The 24,581-nt window shown below is 42.6% G+C and overlaps 1 protein-coding gene across 1 annotated transcript; it reads right to left on the bottom strand.

Annotated features, from left to right (window-relative positions):
- Positions 1-55: 55 nt before the first annotated feature.
- Positions 56-16,393, bottom strand: LOC129820016 (transmembrane protein 222-like). Its single transcript, XM_055876810.1, has 6 exons — positions 16,130-16,393; positions 11,332-11,416; positions 5,892-5,923; positions 4,391-4,487; positions 3,165-3,295; positions 56-233 (listed from the first exon to the last, which is right to left on the bottom strand). Exons 1-6 carry the CDS (start codon positions 16,243-16,245, stop codon positions 146-148), a joined length of 549 nt encoding a protein of 182 aa, XP_055732785.1. The 5' UTR covers positions 16,246-16,393; the 3' UTR covers positions 56-145.
- Between the last annotated feature and the right edge of the window lie 8,188 nt (positions 16,394-24,581).

Here is a 24,581-nt window from a genome sequence, read left to right as displayed (position 1 = left end):
TTTTTCCTCTCACCCCCCCCCCCCCCCCCCCCCCCCCCTCCCAATCTCCCTCGCCCCCCTTCTGCAGGGAGTCCATCCCACTCCCCCCTCTGCTCCTTGCCCCCTGGCCACCCTGTAAGCTGTGTCCTCCCACCTGGTTGGCTGGTCACTTCAGGTTAATGGTCAGAGCCACAGTTAGGATGATACCCAGCAACATGAGGAAGGGAAGCCAGGTCTTCAGGAACCCTGCACAGCTGGAAAGGGGAGAAAAGTGGAGACAGAGATGGAGGGAGAGTGAGAGAGAGAGAGAGTGGGGGCAAAGAGAGTGGGAGATACAGATGGGGAGCAGAGAGAGAGAGAGAGAGAAAGAGAGAGAGAGAGGGAGGGAGAGCGAGAGGCATTGGCTTTCTGGAACAACAACAATAACAGAAGACGTAAGCGATCATATGAGGTCTGAGGAGTGACTGAGTGAAAATCCAATTTTGTCACCTACTTTCCCCCATAGGCTTGACAGCACACGCCTGAGATGGCACGCACTTAATTACAGAGGCTCAAGTGGTTGCCATGACAACCTCTTAAGATCCAGCCAGGCCAGGGTCATGTGACACGTCTGTCCAACCAACCAACCCACCCACCCATATAGCTACGCTCCAATGTCCATACTAGGATGAGTACCAATCAGATTGCCTGCATACATGGGTTCACTTTAGGTAGTATGCTAGTGGGAAGACTCCTGCCCGATACCACCCTCACAGGATGAGGACAAGCTGTCGCATTCCATCAACCAAAACATACCACTGTTTCATCAGACTCAATCCTAATATCTCCATAGAATCATCAGGAGGCCCTCTGTCTGTCTGTCCCTCAGAGTGTTCCAGGATTCTCTGTATTCAGGGGAAATTCAGTGACATATCTATCAGCCCCTGGGACCCAGAGAGTACAGAGCATACACATACCCAATATCCAGCCCTACCTCACAGTTCTGGCCCTAAAGAAGTTACGTCACAGTGCTGTAAATCTTAACAACATCAATGCAAATGCAGTCTGGAGGAGTTTCTTTTAACCTTTTCTGCAGCTGTATCTCAGTACCTGACATGCTTGTCATCACTGAGGGAGAGCAGACAGAAAGACAGACAGACAGTATCTCAGTACCTGACGTGCTTGTCATCACTGAGGGAGAGCAGACAGAAAAACAGACAGACAGTATCTCAGTACCTGACGTGCTTGTCATCACTGAGGGAGAGCAGACAGAAAGACAGAGACAGTATCTCAGTACCTGACGTGCTTGTCATCACTGAGGGAGAGCAGACAGAAAGACAGAGACAGTATCTCAGTACCTGACGTGCTTGTCATCACTGAGGGAGAGCAGACAGAAGGACAGAGACAGTATCTCAGTACCTGACGTGCTTGTCATCACTGAGGGAGAGCAGACAGAAGGACAGAGACAGTATCTCAGTACCTGACGTGCTTGTCATCACTGAGGGAGAGCAGACAGAAAGACAGAGACAGTATCTCAGTACCTGACGTGCTTGTCATCACTGAGGGAGAGCAGACAGAAAGACAGAGACAGTATCTCAGTACCTGACGTGCTTGTCATCACTGAGGGAGAGCAGACAGAAAGACAGAGACAGTATCTCAGTACTTGACGTGCTTGTCATCACTGAGGGAGAGCTGACAGAAAGACGGACAGACAGTATCTCAGTACCTGACGTGCTCGTCATCACTGAGGGAGAGCAGACAGAAAGACAGTATCTCAGTACCTGACGTGCTTGTCGTAGCTGAGGGAGAGCAGACAGAAAGACAGAGACAGTATCTCAGTACTTGACGTGCTCGTCATCACTGAGGGAGAGCTGACAGAAAGACAGAGAATACCTGACGTGCTTGTCGTAGCTGAGGGAGAGCAGACAGACAGTATCTCAGTACCTGACGTGCATGTCATCACTGAGGGAGAGCAGACAGAAAGACAGTATCTCAGTACCTGACGTGCTTGTCGTAGCTGAGGGAGAGCAGACAGAAAGACAGAGACAGTATCTCAGTACTTGACGTGCTCGTCATCACTGAGGGAGAGCTGACAGAAAGACAGAGAATACCTGACGTGCTTGTCGTAGCTGAGGGAGAGCAGACAGACAGTATCTCAGTACCTGACGTGCATGTCATCACTGAGGGAGAGCAGACAGAAAGACAGAGAATACCTGACGTGCTTGTCGTAGCTGAGGGAGAGCAGACAGAAAGACAGAGAATACCTGACGTGCTTGTCGTAGCTGAGGGAGAGCAGACAGAAAGACAGAGAATACCTGACGTGCTTGTCATCACTGAGGGAGAGCTGACAGAAAGACAGAGAATACCTGACGTGCTTGTCGTAGCTGAGGGAGAGCAGACAGACAGTATCTCAGTACCTGACGTGCATGTCATCACTGAGGGGGAGCTGACAGAAAGACAGAGAATACCTGACGTGCTTGTCGTAGCTGAGGGAGAGCAGACAGAAAGACAGAGAATACCTGACGTGCTTGTCGTAGCTGAGGGAGAGCTGACAGAAAGACAGAGAATACCTGACGTGCTTGTCGTAGCTGAGGGAGAGCAGACAGAAAGACGGACAGACAGTATCTCAGTACCTGACGTGCTTGTCATCACTGAGGGAGAGCTGACAGAAAGACAGAGAATACCTGACGTGCTTGTCGTAGCTGAGGGAGAGCAGACAGACAGTATCTCAGTACCTGACGTGCATGTCATCACTGAGGGGGAGCAGACAGAAAGACAGAGAATACCTGACGTGCTTGTCGTAGCTGAGGGAGAGCAGACAGAAAGACAGAGAATACCTGACGTGCTTGTCGTAGCTGAGGGAGAGCTGACAGAAAGACAGAGAATACCTGACGTGCTTGTCGTAGCTGAGGGAGAGCTGACAGAAAGACAGAGAATACCTGACGTGCTTGTCGTAGCTGAGGGAGAGCAGACAGAAAGACAGAGAATACCTGACGTGCTTGTCGTAGCTGAGGGAGAGCAGACAGAAAGACAAGAGAATACCTGACGTGCTTGTCGTAGCTGAGGGAGAGCAGACAGAAAGACAGAGAATACCTGACGTGCTTGTCGTAGCTGAGGGAGAGCAGACAGAAAGACAAGAGAATACCTGACGTGCTTGTCGTAGCTGAGGGAGAGCAGACAGAAAGACAGAGTCAGTATCTCAGTACCTGACGTGTTTTCCGTGGACTAGGGAGAGCAGACAGAGGTTGATCATGTTCCATGAGGTCTTGTTCTCATAGCGCATCAGGTTCAGAGCCATGGCCACATGGGAGTGACAGTTGTCACAGCAGAGGTTGTGCTGTGGAGGGGGGGGGGGGGGGGGTACAATCAACATTTGTATGGTGAAACACCCTTGGAACAGTTTAGGGGTTAAGAACCTTGCTCAAAGGCACAAAGGCAATGGTATATGGTACACTATATATACAAATGTATGTGGACACTTCTTCTAATTAGTTGATTCGGCTATTTCAGCCACACCCGCTGCTGACGTGTATAAAATCGAGCATACAGCCATGCAATCTCCATTGACAAACATTGGCAGTAGAATGGTCTTACTGAAGAGCTCATTGACTTTCAAAATGGCACCGTCATAGGATGTTTCCATGGCCGAGCAGCTGCACAGAAGTCTAAGATCACCATGCCCAATGCCACGCGTCGGCTGGAGTGGTGTACAGCTCACCGCCACAAAGTTTAGAGCAGTGGAAACTTGTTCTCTGGAGTGATGAATCACGCTTCACCATCTGGCAGTCCGATGGACGAATTTGGGTTTGGCGGATGCCAGGAGAAAGCTAACAGCCCGTATGCATAGTGCCAACTGTAAAGTATGGTGGAGGAGGAATAATGGTTTAGGGCTGTTTCTCATGGTTTGGGCTAGGCCCCATAGTTCCAGTTAAGGGAAATCTTAACGCTATCTTAACGCTACACTGACATCCTAGATTATTCTGTGCTTCCAACTTTGTGGCTACAGTTTAGGGAAGGCCCTTTTCTGTTTCAGCATGATCCCCCAGCGCACAAAGCAAGGTCCATACAGAAATGGTTTGTCGAGATCGGTGTGGAAGAACTTGACTGGCCTGCAGAGCACTGACCTCAACTCCATCGAACACCTTTGGGATGAATTGAAACGACCGACTGCGAGCCAGGCCTAATCTCCCAACATCAGTCCCCATTGCAATGTTCCAACATCTAGTGGAAAGCCATCCCAGAAGAGTGGAGGCTGTTATGACAGGAAAGGGGGGGGTCCAACTCCACATTAATGCCCATGATTTTGGAATGTGATGTTCGACAAGCAGGTGTCCACATACTTTTGGTCATGTAGTGTACCTAGAATCCCAACAGATCCCCCTCATTCGAAATTTGGATTCAAACCAATGACCTTCCGCCTACAATTCCTTACCATTCTGTTTTTGTACTCCTCTGAGGCGTCTTGCACTGCTGTGTCCCAGGGGTTGGAGCCACTAGCATACACCTTGGCTACGTCCAGCATCCAGTATCTTCAAATACACAGAGAATCTATCAGAAACTAAAGCTACTACTACTCTGTAGCCTGGTTGGTCCCAGATCTGTTTGTGCTGATCTGGGACCAAGCTAACTGCTGTGCACAAGTGCTTTCATTCAAGATACAGTGGGGTACGAAATTATTCACACCCTTGATAAAGATGAGCCAATAATGACTGTATAAAATAATTAAGATACTCATTTACATTGCATGCATAAACCTTTTTTGAATTTATATTACTTTATACTAATACAATTGCTCAAGAACGACATTTTGTTCAACAAGTAATCTTTTTTTTCTTCCCACACACAAAAAGCGATAGGGGTCAAAATTATTGACACCCCTAAAGATTTTTATAAATAAAGTAGTCAAAAATCTAGAATGAATGATGTCCTGAATGAATCGTGAATAATGATTAGTGAGCAAGTTACAGAGGGTCAAAGACTATAACCCCAAGACATGCTAACCTCTCACCATTACCAAGAACATGTTTTGGGGCGGCAGTTAGCCTAGTGGTTAGAGCATTGGAACAGTAACCGAAAGGATGCTAGATTAAATCCCCGAGCTGACAAGGTAAAAATCTGTCATTCTGCCCCTGAACAAGGCACTTAACCCACTGTTCCTAGGCCGTCATTGTAAATAAGAATTTGTTCTTTACTGACTTGCCTAGTTAAATAAAAGGTTCAATTAAAATTAAAATAAATTGGGGCGTATGATCTTTGACCCTCTGTAACTTGCTCACTCATCATTACTTATGATTCATTCAGGATTATCTGTAATCATGGTAGCATCCAAATGAATGTAGAAGTGTTTGGAAACATATATTCTCATTTACAATAAAAGTGACTCCAAAAATCAAACAATACATTATTTACCAGTCATTTCTACTGGGCAAGACACAATCAGAAACACAACCAAAATGAGCTGCAAATGCAGACAACACGTTTGTATAGTCACAAGCTTCATGTATTCATTGCATTCTAGGAATATGGGACTTTGACTACTTTTTTAAAAGAATCTTTAGGGGTGTCAATCATTTTGACACCTACCTTTGAGAAAAAGTGTATGTTTTACTTGTTAAACAAAATGTCTTTCTCTGAGCAATTGTACTAGCATAAAATAGTAGAATTTCACAGAATTCTTTATTTTATAAAGAATTATTGCTCATCATTATTGCTCATCTTTATCAAGGTTGTCAATGATTTGGAACCCCACTGTTTGTTAAGAAAAGATGCTGCCCCCCACTGTTTGTTAAGAAAAGATGCTGCCCCCCACTGTTTGTTAAGAAAAGATGCTGAGATTTTAATATCCCTCTACTGATTTGACCATGAAGAAGACAATAAATATTTCAGTCATCAGGATAAGACTAAACACACCCCAGGACATTTCATTTACTTACTTTGTTGGTCTTCCAAAGGCCATGTTGTCTTCCTGCAATAAATCACAAAGAAAAATAACATGCAATATAATTGGTAATGCGTTCATAATATCAAACGTAATGAATGACAATGTTAAATCACCCTGAAGCTCACTTTTTGGGGTCTCTGAATTTTCATAAATTGAGCAGATATCAACAACAAAGCATATAAGGTGTTGAATTGCTACAGGAAGCAGAAAGAGTACCCAGCAGGTGTTAGCCTGGCACTGGTGTGTGTGTGTTAAGGTGTCAGCATGCTTCAGTTTTGTTTTAGACTTCATTTCATGCAATTCTACACATTTTGCTGTTGGGTGGAGAGAAATGTTTGCAATTTGTCATATGATATCTGAGTGAAAGTTACTAACAAAATCAATGGGGCCCCCCTGTTGTACGTAATTCAACCATGATTACTGCATGTTTAGGTAGCTAGCTTACCAATCTAAAAATTGTTAGCTGACATGGCTAATTGAAAGACTGTCAGTGACTGACATAGCAAGAGAAAAACTGCTGATTCACAACCACATTTCGAAATTGCACCTTGTGTATTCTACTATTCCAACCACCCAAGCCGTAGACTGTTCTGCTTCCGCACGGCAAGCAGTACTAACAGGCTCCTGAACAGCTTCTATCCCCATGCCACAAGACAGCTAAATAGCTAACTAAAAAGCTAACACGGACTATCAGAGTTGACCTTTGTATCTTATTGTTGCAGTCTCTATGCACACTCACAGGGCCCTACACACTACGCACACTGATACTCCAACACACATACAAACACCATCAGTTGCTCATACACACATAAAATGCAAATACATTTCTACTGACTATACACACATCCAATCATCAAATACGCTGCTGCTACACTGTTTATCATAAATCCTGACACCTAGTCACCTTACCTCTCTACCTCTATTGATCCAGTATCCCTGCATATTGTAAATATGGTACTGGTACTGACCCTGTATATAATATGCTTACTTACTTTATCATGTTCTTCGTATTTTATATGTTGTGTGTTTTTGTTCTACCTTGTTATTTTTTTGTATTACAGTACATTGTTATTGATGACTGCATTGTTGGGGTTAGAGCTTGCAAGAAAGTAGTGGTGACCTGTCAATCAGGGCAGGTGGGGCACCAACTGATTTTTTTTGTTGTTGCTTGTTTTGTATCTTATTTTGTCATTAATACGCGTCACATATCAGTTTGCAAACAATGTAAAAAATAAATAAAAATAATTGAGTTAATAAAGCCACTTTCTTGAGTAAGGCAGCTTCAAAATGCAGGTGTTTCTGCCTAGCTCAGTGCTTTCTGTGGTGGTGGGGCAGCCAGTGGAAAATACGGAGTGTAGGGGTTGGTAATGTTCTGTAGTTGCACCGTGATTGGCTCAGTGTTCTGTCACTCATGGGGACACTACGTCACAGCAAAATCTACGGGGAGAGATCAAAAATTCAAGCCCCTTGGGTGCTGTCATTTAGTTATATCAGAAGTGCCCATCCAAGAAGGCTCAAGGTCATTTGCCACAGATAAAATAATGTCAAATCACGTTATATATACACCATAGCTTTGATTGGACTGATCATGTCCACATCATACTTTCAAAATCTTAGCTAGCGAGCTAGACAAGCAGTCATCATCATGAATCAAGTCGACAATCTACTGGCAAATCCTTTTCAAACCTTGTTATATGAAGATAAATAATTAAGAGATATTATAGACAAAAACGTATCAGTGCTTATCAGCCATAAACATTGGAAATCGCAAATTCAACAATGAGTGCTTTGAAAGGAATCAGTATCTAACTACAAGGGTTGCGAAGCAATCACTAGCCTGCTATTTAGTGGGGTGGGTGTGTGGTCCAAGTCTGGGTTTAAGGGTCTCTTTTCCAAGCTTAAAAGGATAAACATTCACCTGCAACACCATGGGCCAGAAAAATATTGTATACATTGGGAATGCTGTCAATCCAGAATGACTTCTGCCGTGTTCAAAACAACTGGGAACTCGAAACTGGGAAATCTCAGACCTCAGTGAGTTCAAGACATCTGGGAACTCTGAAAAAATGAGCTCTGACTTTGACGACAAAGTTTGATGACAAAATTGTCCCGCAAGAAGGACCACCTTCCTTTTCAAGTGAGCATAGCACAACAAGGTGAGTGCAAAAATGTCTTGTATGCTGCTGCATAAATTACATAATATGCCAGGGAGATATGTATACTGTAGCTAAGAAAGTAATAAGTGTATGTTGTGTAGTAAGCTGTTAGTAGCCCATGTGCCTCATTCTAATAATTTGGTCCCTTTCCCCCTCATAATTTTGCCTACTGTTCTGACTCGGTGGTGCAGATGTAGCCTATAGCTTGTTTTAGAGAAATGTCATCATTGAATATTGTAAGAGCTTTCATTGTCTGCTTATATGCCCCCTTCATTTATCCTATGGTTCTGATTTGTACAGGGAGAATACTGTAAGAATGGTCCATGTTCTGAATTCTGTCGCTGTACATTTCAAAAGTGCTGAACAAATAGTTATATTGACAACGTCCGTCCTAGTGCACTGATTAATGTCTTAATGGAAATCACGGATTGACTTTTATCCGCACGTCGTTCCCTTATATCATAGTTTGTACATCCCAATTGTCAGTAGAAACCACATTAGTTCAAGCAAGTCAGCCATATCAGCTATGTTTTTTTGAAAGGCAGTAAATGAGGCTGAATGAACTGTTTTGCTGCCAGACAAGGCTCCGCTGATAGCCAGGTGTAGCAGTGCTAAAGATTCACTCCATTGTGCTGAAAAGAAAGCTTTGCTGTTGGGACAGCTTTATGTGGGCCCTAACAGTTTGTGGGCACCGTTTGTCACCGTTGTCGTGCAATTAATGTATTGTTTAGTGCTGTGTAGTGTAGAGGCTTTGCTGGCATGCATCCCAATTTTGGTGGTGGGGACTTTGCCCCACCAAGATATACAGGTGAAGTCAGAAGTTTACATACACCTTAGGCAAATACATTTAAACTCAGTTTTTCACAATTCCTGACATTTAATCCAAGTCCCTGTTTTAGGTCAGTTAGGATCACCACTTAATTTTAAGAATGTGAAATGTGAGAATAATAGTATTATTTCAGCTTTCATTTCTTCATTACATTCCCAGTGGGTCAGAAGTTTACATACACTCAATTAGTATTTGGTAGCACTGCCTTTAAATTGTTTAACTTGGGTCAAATGTTTCAGGTAGCCTTCCACAAGCTTCCCACAATAAGTTGGGTGAATTCTGTCCCATTCCTCCTGACAGAGCTGGTGTAACTGAGTCAGGTTTGTAGGCCTCCTTGCTCGCACACGCTTTTTCAGTTCTGCCCACAAATTTTCTATAGGTTTGAGGTCTGGGCTTTGTGATGGCCGCTCCAATACCTTGACTTTGTTGTCCTTAAGCCATTTTGCCACAACTTTGGAAGTATACTTGGGGTTATTGTTCATTTGGAAGACCCATTTGCGACCAAGCTTTAACTTCCTGACTGACGTCTTGAGATGTTGCTTCAATATATCAACATCATTTTCTGCCTCATGATGCCATCTAATTTGTGAAGTGCACCAGTCCCTCCTGCAGCAAAGCACCTCCACAACATGATGCTGCCACCCCCGTGCTTCACGGTTGGGATGGTGTTCTTCGGCTTGCAAGCCTCCCCCTTTGTCTTCCAAACATAACGATGGTAATTATGGCCAAACAGTTCTATTTTAGTTTCATCAGACCAGAGGACATTTTCTCAAAAAAGTACGATCTTTGCGCATGTGCAGTTGCAAACCGTAGTCTGGCTTTTTTTTATGGCAGTTTTAAAGCAGTGGCTTCTTCCTTGCTGACCGGCCTTTCAGGTTATGATATAGTTACTTTTGTACCGGTTTCCTCCAGCATCTTCACAAGGTCCTTTGCTGTTGTTCTGGGATTGATTTGCACTTTTCACACCAAAGTACGTTCATCTCTAGGAGACAGAACACGTCTCCTTCCTGAGCGGTATGACAGCTGTGTGGTCCCATGGTGTTAATACTTGCATACTATTGTTTGTACAGATGAACGTGGTACCTTCAGGAGTTTGGAAATTTCTCCCAAGGATGAACCAGACTTGTGGACGTCCACAAGAGTTCTTCACTGATTTATTTTAATTTCCCCACGATGTCAAGTAAATAGGCACGGAGTTTGAAGGTAGGCCTTGAAATACATCCACAGGTACACCTCCATTTGACTCAAATTATGTCAATTAGCCTATCAGAAGCCATGACATAATTTTCTGGAATTTTCCAAGCTGTTTAAAGGCACAGTCATCTTAGGGTATATAAACTTCTGACCCACTGGAATTGTGATACAGTGAATTATAAGTGAAATAATCTGTCTGGAAACAATTGTTAGAAAAATTACTTGTGTCATAAACAAAGTAGATGTCCTAACCGACTTGCCAAAACTATAGTGTGTCAACAAGAAGTTTGTGGAGTGGTTGAAAAACGAGTTAATGACTCCAACCTAAGTGCATGTAAACTTCTGACTTCAACTGTAGATGCTAAAATCACCACTACAAGAAAGGCATTTCATTGTACTTGTGCATGTGACATGAAATCTTGAAACTGTAACTATTCTAACTCTCAACAGTAAATTGAGACCCCGACTGTGTTTTGTTTTGGGAAATTGAACCCCTACAAAAGGGGGGACGCGGCCGCCAGTGCCCTTCCCTGAGCTAGAACAAACATTATGCTATCATTTAGAAAAGCTCATGGTGACAAAGGGGTTTCGTCTTTAGTTCTTACAGACCAGGGAAATCCTACTGTAGGGTGTATAGATAGTCTTTCTTATTCAATTTAGCAATCCCAAAGAATGGAGTTTATTTTGGGGGCCAACACAGGGTGCTTGTAGCAGTGTGCTAGTAGCAGTGTACTTGTTGGGGAGCTTCAGGGAGTTAACAGCCCATATTGAACTCTATATTGATCCCTGAGGGGACATGTATTTCCCTGACAAGTTCTTCCAGAAAGGCCAATTTAATAGTGAGCACACACACACACTGCTATTTAGACTCTTCTTGTCTTGAAACCTAGTCCCCAGTCGAGTCCCAAGGCAGCGCCCGCAGTAATAAGTATGATATATATATATATCAATCACTGCAATGAGCAGCACTTGACATACGACTTCAATAAGGTTCTGCTTGCAGATCTAGTTATATAGATCTATAGTTCACTACCTCTACAGGCAGCCAATAGGTATTTCAATGTGGTTTAAAGCCAGCTCTTCCAATTTATATTTGCCTGTTCCCAAATCTGTTTGTGCTGTCTTGGCAACTCTTATAACAATACTTATAACAAGTATTACAGACAAAGCTCAATATCCTGGAACAGAGAAAGAACAGAAAAAGAGGGTAGTAAAAAAACATAAGAAAGGAGAGGAAGAACACAAGTACTCACAGAGACAAAGTAGGGCCCAGCAAAGTCCCGGATGATACCAGAAGAGGTGCAGATTCCCATGTGTCCAATGAATGGTAGCAGCCATCTGCAAGGGTGCAACTGTGGTTTTAGAAGTGGTGGGAACATAACAAGGGGTCTAAAGCTCATTTCCTGCATTTCTACACAATCCAATATGACGGCCCTTCTAGCCGTCTCTATTTAGAACAACAATATTGTGTTGCACCTTTAACCACTAGCCTAACAAATGAACAACTCTTTAAAAAAAAAGTAAAAAAGTAAAAAGACTCGATTTTCTTTATTGAGACATACTTTATATCAAATTTCAGCCAGACTGCCTATCCAGCACGAGCCGCCTGCACACCCAACCCCCACCAGTCTACTCAATAGACAACACAATTTCCTTCTCACTTTTTTTCCCAAGGTAAAGGCTTGGAAACAAAAGTAAACAAAAACATACAAAGAAAACACATACACGTTAACACACAGAAACAGCACATCCTCCTTATAATTAATCTCATAGGCCTAATAATACTGTAGAGCTCTTTTTACTTGCACACAATATAGCTGGGTTACCCCGTTCTGCCCCTAGGGGTCCAAGGCCCTACAGCGTCCCAACCAAACACACCCTACTCAGCTTTAGGATCTAAGTGAAACATGAATTGGTTTCAGGTGTGTTAGACCAAGGCCAGGGTGACAACCCACAGTAAGGCAGACCCCCAGGGCCAGGACTGAGTAGCCCAGCAAGTAAGGATTGTCTAAATAGATATCTCCCCTGACATGGGCATGTTTTCAATAGAGAATCCTTTTGTCATACAGTATTCCATATAAGGCATCCAGACAATTATGAAAGTTGCCCAGTCTACCGTTGTTCTTGTAATACATCAAATCTAGGGATACATAACTTGACATTTCTGCCATCCATTGTGACATTGTTGGAGGAAAACCAACCTTCCAAATAATAGCAATGCATTTCTTAGCCACTATAAATTCTTGGTTATACAGTTTCTTCTGATAACAGTCTCCAGTATCAGCATTTCCAAGCAAACAAAAATAAGGAGAAGGGAGAATCTGTAGACATACTGAGACAAAAGAACATACTCTTTGCCAGAATTCAGCCAGCATTCCCAAGACCATAACATATGCAAATATGTCCCCTTTTGTGTTTTGCACCTCCAGCAGAGGAATTACATTTCTGAGTGCATGATATTCAGTTTCACTGGCATATAGTACGTTCTATGGATGGTCTTAAACTGCAGTAATTCATGTCTGAGATTATATGAACATTCATCATCATCAATAGCGTCTACCAGGTCTTCCTCACATTTTTGCTTTACATGTTTTGAGTAATCGGGAAAAGCCTATATCAACCCTTGATACAGTTTAGAAATCAACTTGAAGATTTTTGTCTGACTGCCTTAAAATAGTTTCAATCTTTGAAGCATCTGGGTTGTCCAGTTTTTTGTTGCACAGAGAGAATAAAGTGTTGTATCTGCAAAAGTTCACATCAGCTGCATCACAGACTGGTCTTCCCTGGCTGCCTGAACCTGCTGAGACCCCTGTCACCATCTGATCCTGCTCAGAATTACCTTACATTTATATATTATATTGGGGGCGGCAGGTAGCCTAGTGGTTAGAGCGATGGGCCAGTAACCGAAAGGTTGCTGGATCGAATCCCCGAGCTAACAATGTAAAAATCTGTCGTTCTGCCCCTGAACAAGGCAGTTCCCCAGTAGGCTGTCATTGTAAATAAGAATTTGTTCTAAACTGTCTTGCCTAGTTAAAATGAAAAAATGTAATCAGGAACAGGATTTTTTCTTCTGGTTAGGCTATATTGATCTCTGGCTCCCTCTTTAGTGATTTGTGTGTCATTTTCTTTTAATCACAGTTCTTAACACGTCAGACAAGCTCAGTAGCCTACATATAGTTGATTTTAGTCAAACATTGACACACCCTATGAACTGTTGGAATCATGGAAATAGAATGATTATTCTAATTCTATAGTTAGAATATAATAGTAGGCACTTTAAATACAGTGTTGTTTGACATGACAACGAATGAAAATGCCAGGGTAGGAACCAAAGTGTTGATAAGTGTTTCCTAGTGTACCCTATAATATTTGGCTACATTTCATGTTCTCTTAGCTACATCACATAGCTAACATATTCATGCTTTAAATATTCCTCTTAGATTTAGAATGTTGATTATCAGGCTGTATAGCTAGTTATGTTTGCTCTGACTCAGTACATTTATTACCTAGCTATCCATTAGCATTAGCGGCTAACAAGATTTAGGCCCAACTTGCGAAGACAACATAGCTGTTTGCAGATGTAAGAAACACAAACTAATAGTGTAATTATAGAATCTTAGTGGATTTCTATTAAGCAGCAAAGTGAAAACAGCATCGTTGTCATCAACATTGTTGCATGAGCTGCATTGACCATGCAGACTGTACGCAAGTGTCTCGTGGTCAAGGCACATCAAATGCGCTTCTTGAGTGACAGGGGTCGGGGCTAGGTATTTTGCAGTATTACTTTAGCGCCTTGTTGTAAAAACATTGCAAGTTTTGTAATATGTTTTCATTAGTTTCACTCTGCCAATTAGGTTAGTATTCTGGAGTAACTACAATTTTGTTGATCCATCCTCAGTTATCATATCACAGCCATTAAACTCTGTAACTGCTTTAAAGTCACCATTGGCCTCATGGTGAAATCCCTGAGAGCTTTCCTTCCGCTCCGGCAACTTAGTTAGGTAGGACACCTGGAGCTTTGTCGTGACTGGGTGTATTTATACACCATCCAAAGTGTAATTAATAACTTCACCATGCTCAAAGGGATATTCAATGTCTGCTTTATTATGTTTACCCATCTACCAATAGGTGCCCAACTTAGCGAGGCATTGGAAAACCTTCCTGGTTATTTGTGGTTGTATCTGTGTTTAAAATTAACTGCTCGACTCAGACCATACCGATAATTGTATGTGTGGGGTACAGAGATGAGGTAGTCATTCATAAATCATGTTAAACACTATTATTGCACAAAGAGTGAGTCTGTGCAACTTATTGTGACTGGTTAAGCAAATGTTTACCCCTGAACATATTTAGGCTTGCCATAACAAAGGGGTTGAATACTACTTATTGACTCAAGACATTTCAGCTTTTCATTTGTAGTTAATCTCGAAAACATAATTCCACTTTGACATTATGGGTTATTTTGTGTAGGCCAATGACCAAAACATCTTCATTTAATCCATTTTAAAATGCAGGCTGTAACACAACAAAATGTGGAAAAAGTAAAGGGGTGTGAATTCTTTCTGAAGGCACTGTAGCCTAACTGATCAAATGAACAGACAGACAGGGCAGTGTATTATTCTCTTACACCACGATCACACTGACAGTGTCATTGCATTTTGGTACACCAGAAGTACATCAATCTCCAATGGAACGCTGTGTTTGCCGCGCAACATTGCGTTGCAGAGGCTGTTGCAGTGTGTTCTGTGTGGTGCATGCATTGGATTTATCTAACATACGCATCAAATTGTATGCTTGACTTGACAGAAATAGTAGCAAAAGGTGAATGTTGTCCACCAAAAATGTGGGATTACAAAAGTTTGACAACAGAATTCATTACACAACATTGATGCAATGATGATGTCGGTCTGATCGCGGCGTAACTGCATTGAGTTACAGCGATTGCACTTATTTTGACCAGGGCCCAAAGTAATGCACTACATAGGGAAAAGTGTGCCATTTGGGATGCAAAAACAACATTCTTTGCTCATACATCTGGCAGCCCACTAGAGCATCTCGCTGATTCATCTTCATATAATTGGCTTATACCAATGATACCATTATATTATGCATTCAAGAGATGCTCTTTTGCGATAGTGAAATGGTGCAGGAAAGAGGGGCAGGACACAGAGGAGGCACCCTAGATAATGTCTGACCCAATAGAGAGTGCAGTGCAGTCGTGCCCACCTAAATACTAGGCAGAGAGATTTTATGTAGGAGTGAGCTGGTTGTTGGGGAAAAAGCAGGTGGTGAGAACTGTCTCAAATGGCACCCTATTGTCATTCGTGCACAAATTTTGACCAGAGACAAAAGTAGTGCACTATAAAGGGAATAGTGTGCCATTAAGGACGCATCCTGTATCTGTCTCCTCCTTGATCCAAAAGACACTCCCTACAACACTACACCACAATCAGATTTAAATATAGCTAATAAAATACATTTCTGTTTTGAAACAGCCAAACCATAGAAATGTGTTTTGGTAGCCTGATAAAAACTTCTGATATGCAAAATGCCAACAACCTGTCTGTGAGGATGATGTCACTTTAAAGTACCGTAACAGCTTGTGGTTTTGTTACTATGTAGTGAGTTGCCTCGCTGAAACTGATAGATTGCATCAAGCCACTTTGACACAAAGCCAGCTGGTTGGATTAATCATTAGAATACATTGCAGCCATTTCGCTAAAGTTATTGTAACCTAGCTTGCCTGTGTGCCTTTACGAAGCCAGCAAAGGCTAATTAGCCCCTGGGCTATGCTGTCAAGTGTCCCTGACTGTGTATGTCGGATAAGAAAAGCCACCGTTTTAAATTTGATAAGCTTTGTCCTCGGAACATATCGGTATTAATAACCGACTGCGAGGGTTTAAACACAGCTGATAAGCGAACTGACAGCAACTGGCTAGCCAGCTAGCAAACGTTAGCTACGGAGCTGTCACCAATAACTCTCCCACACTGATTATGAATCACGCACTAAACACGACAAAGCAGGCATGCAAGTTTACTCCGGGAACTCACGATAGTACGGGGATAGGTGTCCACACGATACAGTAGGGGTAACGACTCGTATCGGGGTTTATTCTTTCAAAGGCTATGTGGTAATTCTTCATGGTGTCTATTTCGACATCCGCCATCACCAACTGTGAAAAATGAATTTCATTCGCCCAACTTCCTGGCAACCAGCTTCTCTACAGACAGAACAATGAGATTGGCCATCTAGCAATTATGACAAATGCCAGATGGACCATCTTTTTGTTGGGTGGGCTGGTGAAAAAAGGGAAACAGCCAGTGAGTGACCCATAGGCCTGTTAAGATTTTTTTTTACATGGATTTTTGTGCAATTTCTCTGTTATCATCATAATATATTTGAGCATTGGCAGGGCTCCCGAGTGGAGCCGAAGTCTAATGCACTGCATCTCAGTGCAAGAGGCGTCACTACAGTCCCTGGTTCAAATCCAGGCTCTATCACATCTGGCCATGATTGGGAGTCCCATAGGGGGGTGTACAATTGGCTTGTCTTCCCTGGCTACCTGAACCTTGTCACCATCTGATCCTGCTTAGAATTACCTTACATTATGTTAGGGGTGGCAGGTAGCCTAGTGGTTAGAGCGATGGGCCAGTAACTGAAAGGTTGCTGTATTGAATCCCTGAGCTGACAAGTCTGTCGTTCTACCCCTGAACACATTCATAAATGGCAAAAAAGACTGTCAAAAAATATCATCATAGGGAATAAGGTTTTGAAGTGTCTGTCCTATATCTAGGAGATAAACTCAGCAAAAAATAAATGTCCTCTCACTGTTAACTGCGTCTATTTTCAGCAAACTTAACATGTGTAAATATTTGTATGAAGATTCAACAACTGAGACATAAACTGAACAAGTTCCACAGACACGTGACTAACAGAAATTGAATAATGTGTCCCTGAACAAAGAGGGGGGGGGGGTCAAAATCAAAAGTAACAGTCAGTATCTGGTGTGGCCACCAGCTGCATTAAGTACTGCAGTGCATCTCCTCCTCATGGACTGCACCAGATTTGCCAGTTCTTGCTGTGAGATGTCACCCTACTCTTCCACCAAGGCACCTGCAAGTTCCCGGACATTTCTGGGGGAACGGCCCTAGCCTTCACCCTCCGATCCAACAGGTCCCAGACGTGCTCAATGGGATTGAGATCCGGGCTCTTCGCTGGCTATGGCAGAACACTGACATTCCTATCTTGCAGGAAATAATGCACAGAACAAGCAGTATGGCTGGTGGCATTGTCATGCTGGAGGGTCATGTCAGGATGAGCCTGCAGGAAGGGTACCACATGAGGGAGGAGGATGTCTTCCCTGTAACGCACAACGTTGAGATTGCCTACTATGACAACAAGCTCAGTCCGATGATGCTGTGACACACTGCCCCAGACCATGACGGACCCTCCACCTCCAAATCGATCCCACTCCAGAGTACAGGCCTCGGTGTAACCCTCATTCCTTCGACTATAAATGCAAATTCGACCATCACCCCTGGTGAGACAAAACCGCGACTCCTCAGTGAAGAGCACTTTTTGACATTCCTGTCTGGTCCAGCGACGGTGGGTTTGTGCCCATAGGCGATGTTGTTGCCAGTGATGTCTGGTGAGGACCTGCCTTACAACAGGCCTACAAGCCCTCAGTCCAGCCTCTCTCAGCCTATTGCGAACAGTCTGAGCACTGATGGAGGGATTGTGCGTTCCTGGTTGTAACTCGGGCAGTTGTTGTTGCGATCCTGTACCTGTCCCGCAGGTGTGCTGTTCGGATGTACCGATCCTGCGCAGGTGTTGTTACACGTGGTTTTCCACTGCGAGGATGATCAGCTGTCCGTCCTGTCTCCCTGTAGCGCTGTCTTAGGCATCTCACAGTACCGACATTGCAATTTATTGCCCTGGCCACATCTGCAGTCCTCATGCCTCCTTGCAGCATGCCTAAGGCATGTCCACGCAGATGAGCAGGGACCCTGGGTATCTTTCTTTTGGTGTTTTCAGAGTCAGTAGAAAGGCCTCTTTAGTGTCCTAAGTTTTCATAACTGTGACCTTAATTGCCTATTGTCTGTAAGCTGTTAGTGTCTTAACGACCGTTCCACAGGTACATGTTCATTAATTGTTATGGGTCATTGAACAAGCATGGGAAACAGTGTTAAATCCCTTTGCAATGAAGATCTGTGAAGTTATTTGGATTTTTACAAATTATCTTTGAAACACAGGGTCCTGAAAAAGGGCCGTTTCTTTTTTTGGTGAGTTTCTAAGAAAGCTCAGGACATATTTTTGTTTTTTGGGACACAAAACAACCTTGTATGGGTTACCTTGGGGCTCCCGAGTGGTGCAGCGCTCTAAGGCACTGCATCTCAGTGCTAGAGGTGTCACTACAGACCCTGGTTTGATTCAAGGCTGTATCACAACCAGCCATGATAGGGAATCCCAATTGGTCCAGTGTCCTTCGGCGAACACCAAACGTGTTTGCTTATTTCTTTCTTTAAGCAATGGCTTTTTTTCTAGCCACTCTTCCGTAAAGCCCAGCTCTGTGGTGTGTGCGGCTTAAAGTGGTCCTATGGACAGATACTCCAATCTACGCTGTGGAGCTTTGCAGCTCCTTCAGGGTTATCTTTGTTGCCTCTCTGATTAATGCCCTCCTTGTCTGGTCTGTGAGTTTTGGTGGGCGGCCCTCTCTTGGCAGGTTTGTTGTGGTGTCATATTCTTTCCATGTTTTAATAATGGATTTAATGGTGCGCCTTGGGATATTCAAAGTTTTGGGTATTTTTTTTTAACCCAACCCTGATCTGTACTTCTCCACAACTTTGTCCCTGACCTGTTTGGAGAGCTCCTTGGTCTTCATGGTGCCACTTGCTTGGTGGTGCCCCTTGCTTAGCGGTGTTGCAGACTCTGGGGCCTTTCAGAACAGGTGTATATATACTGAGATCATGTGACAGATCATGTGACACTTAGATTGCACACAGGTGGACCTTATGTAACTAATTATGTGACTTCTGAAGGTAATTGGTTGCACCAGATCTTATTTAGGGGCTTCATAGCGAAGGGGGTGAATACAGATGCACGCACCACTTTTCTGTTTTTCATTTTTGAGAATTTTTTGAAACAAGTTATTTTTTTCATTTCATTTCACCAATTTGGACTATTTTGTGTTGTCCAAATAAATGAAATCCAAATAAAAATCTATTTAAAATGCAGGTTGTAATGCAACAAAATAGGAAAAACACCAAGGTGGATGAATACTTTTGCAAAGCACTGTATCCTTCCTTCAGGTCCTGAGGTACAGGCAGTTAGATTTGGGTATGTCATTTTAGGTGAAAATTGAAACAAAGGGTTAAGTGGTTATCCTTAAGAGGTTTTAAAGATTGCTGTACAGCAGCGGAACCCAACCAACATGAAGGAGCTGGAGCAGTTTTAACTTGAAGAATGAGCAGAAATCCCAGTGGCTAGATGTGCCAAGCTTATAGAGACATAACCCAAGAGACTTGCAGCTGTAATTGCTGCAAAGGTGGCTCAGCAAAGTATTGACTTTTGTTGGGGGTGTGAATAGTTATGCACGCTCAAGTTTTCCGTTTGTCTTATTTCTTGTTTGTTTCACAATTAAAAATATTTAGCATCTTCAAAGTGGTAGGCATGTTGTGTAAATCAAATGATACAAACCCCCAAAAAATCCATTTTAATTCCAGGTTGTAAGGCAACAAAATAGGAAAAATGCAAAGTTTTAGACGGATCCAATGAACCATTGCATTTCTGTTCAACATTTTGTATCAAGACTGCCCAAATGTGCCTAATTGGTTTATTAATACATTTTCAAGTTCATAACTGCACTCTCCTCAAACAATAGCATGGTATTATTTCACTGTAATAGCTACTGTAAATTGGACAGTGCAGTTAGATTAATAAGATTTTAAGCTTTCTGCCAATATCAGATATGTCTATGACCTGGGAAATGTTCTTGTTACTTGCAACCTCATGCTAATTTCATTAGCCTACGTTAGCTCAACATTCCTGCGGGGGGGGGGGGGGCACCGTTAAAAGTCCATTTGGGAACTGTCTGTATTTTAATTGTTATAGCAATGTTTATTCACTCCTGAATCTCAGTCTCTTCAACCAGCGAATGGGTCTTAGTTTATGAGCTCTCTGGTGTCTGGTTACGTTACATAGGCAAAGGTACTGGAGGTTGAAAAATCCTGTTTATTTCCCGCCTATTTCATTCGCTGAAATTCCGGTCACTTCTTGGCAGAAAGATATGCATACAGCCAAAACATTATACAGCGCAGTGATGTGGGCTGATGTGTAAAAAATCCAGGGCTGAAATTTTGTCCCAATCCGCCCTATCACAATCAGACAGCCAGGAGAGAGAATGCTGACTGTTCAGTCTCTAAAACCCAATTTTCTCTTTGTAATTATGCTGAACAAAAAATGTAATGCAACATGCAACAAATTCAAATATTTTACTAATTTAGAGTTCATATTAGGAAATCAGTCAATTGAAATAAATTCATTAGGCCCGAATCTATGGATTTCACATGACTGGGAATACCGATATGCATCTGTTGGTCACAGATACCTTTAAAAAAAAGCAAGTAGAGGCACGGATCAGAAAACCAGTCAGTATCTGGTGTGACCATTATTTGCCTCATGCAGCGCGACACATCCCCTGCGCATAGAGTTGATCAGGCTGTTGATTGTGGCCTTTGTAATGTTGTCCCACTCCTCTTCAATGACTGTGAGAAGTTGCTAGATATTGGCAGGAACTGGAACATGCTGTCGTACACGTCGATCAAGCGCATCTCAAAAATGCTCAATGGGTGACATGTCTGGTGAATATACAGACCATGGAAGAACTGGGGCATTTTTAGCTTCCAGGAATTGTGTACAGATCCTTGCAGCATGGGTCCGTGCATTATCATGCTGAAACATGAGGTGATGGCGATGGATGAATGGAATGATCTCAGGATCTCATCAGTATCTCTGTGCATTCAAATTGTCATCGATAAAATGTGATTGTGTTAGTTGTCCGTACCTTATGCCTGCCAATATCATGACCCCACCATCACCATGGGCACTCTGTTCACCATGTTGACATCAGAAAACCACTCACCCATACGACGACATACACATGGTCTGCGGTTGTGAGGTCGGTTGGACGTACTGCCAAATTCTCTAAAATGATGTTTGAGGTGGCTTATGGTAGAGAAATTACCATTAAATTATCTGGCACCCTCAATACTTGAGACATCTGTGGCATTGTGTTGTGTGACAAAACTGCAAATTTTAAAGTGGTCTTTTATTGTCCCCAACATAAGGTGCACCTGTGTAATAATCATGCTGTTTAATCAGCTTCTTGACATGCCACACCTGTCAGGTGGATGGATTATCTTGGCAAAGGAGAAATGCTCACAACAGGGATGTAAACAAATTTGTGCAAATGGAACATTTATGGGATCTAAACTTTACATGTTGTGTTTATATTTTAGTTCATTGCCGAAATCAAGTGCCAGTGATGCACTGACTAGCATGCCCCTAAGTTCAGCTAAATCATGGCTTTCAGGTGGTTTAATGGGACTTCAAATACATCAATATTTGCTCTTTGTATATTACACAAATAGTGTAGGCTTTGGGTTCACCCAACAAAGAGAGGAGAAGTACTCTGAGGTGGGGCGGGGGTGCAGGTTGAAGGGAGAAGCAGAGGCAGACGCAGCTGTTAAAGAAGCTATCTATCTATATCTGTGGCGATGCAAAGGTGGAACTGGAAGCAGAGAGGAACCCATGGGACGTGGCTGGGTTCAGTGTACTCCATGCAGCCTTCTATTAGACATGACAGGTGATATACTGTGTGAAGGGCAAAAACAAATTACTCAGCAAAAGCAGGCAGACGTTGAAAAATGAAGGAAGGAACAGCGGGCTGGTCCTAGCAGAACCAGGGGAATTCTCCAGCAAAATGCCACCTCAATATCCAGCGAACACTGGTCCTCAACCATACTACCCAATTAGGCCCCGTGATGTGGAGCCTAGCACCGGATGGAACTTTATGGCAGCTTGAGGTTCCTTTTCAAGTCAAAAGGTTTGAGATGTTTAATGTCAATGTGTGAACATCCTCCCAACCCTCATATCTGTAATGACCTTTTATTTTTTAATTTCACCTTTATTTTGATTGAGAGTCAATGCTGAGACCAAATTCTATTTTCCAGATGCGCCCTGTTTAGCTGGTTCGAGAAATATGTTTGGTGAGGTTCTATTTTAATACATTGTACAGCTTTAAAGATTCCCCTTAAATGGCCTTAAAGTCTTTCAGAACGGGAGGAACAGGAAGAGATTATTAAAGAGAAGGCTAGGGGATGTGTTTTAAGCTAATAGAAGAAAGACAACGATTTGAGGGAGATTGTAGAGAAGAATCATTAAGGCTTTGGTGTTTACTTCACAATAGCCTCTTCAGCATGTGTGTGCGTCTGTATAATGTGTGTGTGTGTCTGTGTCTGTGCATCTGTGCGGGAGTACGTGTATAGTTAACTTTTAAAAAATGTCCATAGGCAAAAAATCTCTCATCTCATCTATACTGTATTTTTTTAACTAGGCAAGTCAGTTAAGAACAAATTCTTATTTATAATGAACAGTGGGTTAACGGCTTTGTTCAGGGGCACAACAACAGGTTTCTACCTTGTCAGGTCAAGGATTTGATCTTTCAATCTTTTGATTACTGGCCCAACACTCTAACCACTAGGCTACCTGCCACTCCACGTACATCAGATCCTGTAATATGTGACTCCCTGCAACCAAATCTCATTCAACGTCCATAACTAAACCCACTCATCAATGGATTTGCTGTCTTTTGTCTCAGTTGGAGATATTGATTATGTGTTGGCCAATAAACGGCACATGGATCATTGAACCTTTATAAGACAGTGACTGAGGTTTTTGGCAATCACAATGAATCAATCAGTGCAGGCATCAGACACAAAACCGCTGTTACCCAACCCCTAGTCTTGTCCACCAGCAAAGGCTTGTTGGCAATTAACCTGGGGATGAGGTTACCTAGCTGACACCTATAGGCATCACAAGGAAACCACAACCCGTACTGTATATATCCCAACGTGAAATAGGGAAATAGACAGTACAAAGCAATCCTTAGAGACCACAGTATCCTCACAGTTGGGTGAATGGAAGGTTCATTTCCTTCAGCTATTTGTTGTGTTTACACTGCAATTTGTATTTATTTATTTTATTTAACCTTTATTTAACTAGGCAAGTCAGTTAAGAACAAATTCTTATTTACAATGAATGCCTACCAGGGAACAGTGGGTTAACTGCCTTTTCAGGAGCAAAATGACAGATTTTTACATTGTCAGCTCAGGGATTTGATCGAGCACCCTTTTGGTTAGCGGCTCAACACTCTAACCACTAGGCTACCTAAAGAGGTCATATAGTTTATGATGTATAACAGCTGACAGACGTTTTGTGATGAGGCTGTCACGACAGGCCTGCTCAATGGTTTTGAATATCATCAATAATGAGGAATATTGACTGATATATTATTGGATAATATTGACTGACTGACTCCCAAAGGTTTTGTCATGAGTGCGACTGCATGGATGGTCATTTCAGGAAGATGAATACATAGAGCAATATATTGCAAGGGGACAAAGCTAGATGTTCGTGGAAGTGAAGGTTAAAGTATAGAGTATTTCCATCTGAGAAGTAGATACACAATGGATAGCCATTCCCCTTACTCTGACTCAAACATCTTAGCTGACAATGTTGTTATTGATTGATTACCAGGTAAATTAATTGTTGACATGATATTCAAAAAAACGAAATAAGACCGGAAAACATTAAAAAAAGAAAAGACAAGTGTAAGACATGAAAACAATGCAACAACAACAACAACAAAGGGGGGGGGGGGGGGGTGCATTAAAAGGGGTCTGATCAAATTGATTGGATATTTTTGTTCATGTCCACAGGCTGCTCTATTTTACAACTCACGAGAGCAAAGCACGACCCTGCAGAAGATGCTGGAGATATTGATGCTCAATAAAAGGTTAGTACATTGTGCACATCTGGATCATACATTTCTATAACACTGTATAGAGTCAAAGCTCTATTGTGATCTCACAACCAAGAAAATGAAGAGATACACATATGTGGGCTCTGCGCTACCTACATTTCTGTACATAACCTACATCAATATGAAAGGAAACAGCGCCACACAGTGGATATATCTTAAAGGATTTCACATTTTCAAATAGTTTGGCACAAAATACATGTAGCAATCTATTCTGAGGAATGGTTTCCACACACAGGTTAATTAAGACAACTCCTGGATTAAAAAACTCAGTGGAGAATCTGAATCTGTGAACCTGTCCCTAAAAGTTATGTAACTTTAGAATCAGTAGGGCAGGCTAGCGTTTGACTTTAGAATCAGTAGGGCAGGCTAGCGTTTGACTTTAGAATCAGTAGGGCAGGCTA

The sequence above is a fragment of the Salvelinus fontinalis genome, chromosome 22 (assembly GCF_029448725.1).
Source record: "Salvelinus fontinalis isolate EN_2023a chromosome 22, ASM2944872v1, whole genome shotgun sequence".
In the NCBI taxonomy this organism is placed as follows: Eukaryota; Metazoa; Chordata; class Actinopteri; order Salmoniformes; family Salmonidae; genus Salvelinus; species Salvelinus fontinalis.
Note: the sequence above shows the minus strand (reverse complement) of the source record. Positions and strands in the feature narration are given on the sequence as shown.

What these genes read in the sequence shown, in the direction of transcription:
- LOC129820016 (XM_055876810.1), bottom strand. Translation starts at nt 16,245, where the DNA reads ATGGCGGATGTCGAAATAGACACCATGAAGAATTACCACATAGCCTTT. An exon ending in CTGGGCCCTACTTTGTCTCT is followed by an intron (nt 5,924 to 11,331) that starts GTGAGTACTTGT and finishes GATTTATTGCAG; the next exon opens with GAAGACAACATGGCCTTTGG. An exon ending in GTCCACGGAAAACACGTCAG is followed by an intron (nt 234 to 3,164) that starts GTACTGAGATAC and finishes TCCCCTTTCCAG; the next exon opens with CTGTGCAGGGTTCCTGAAGA.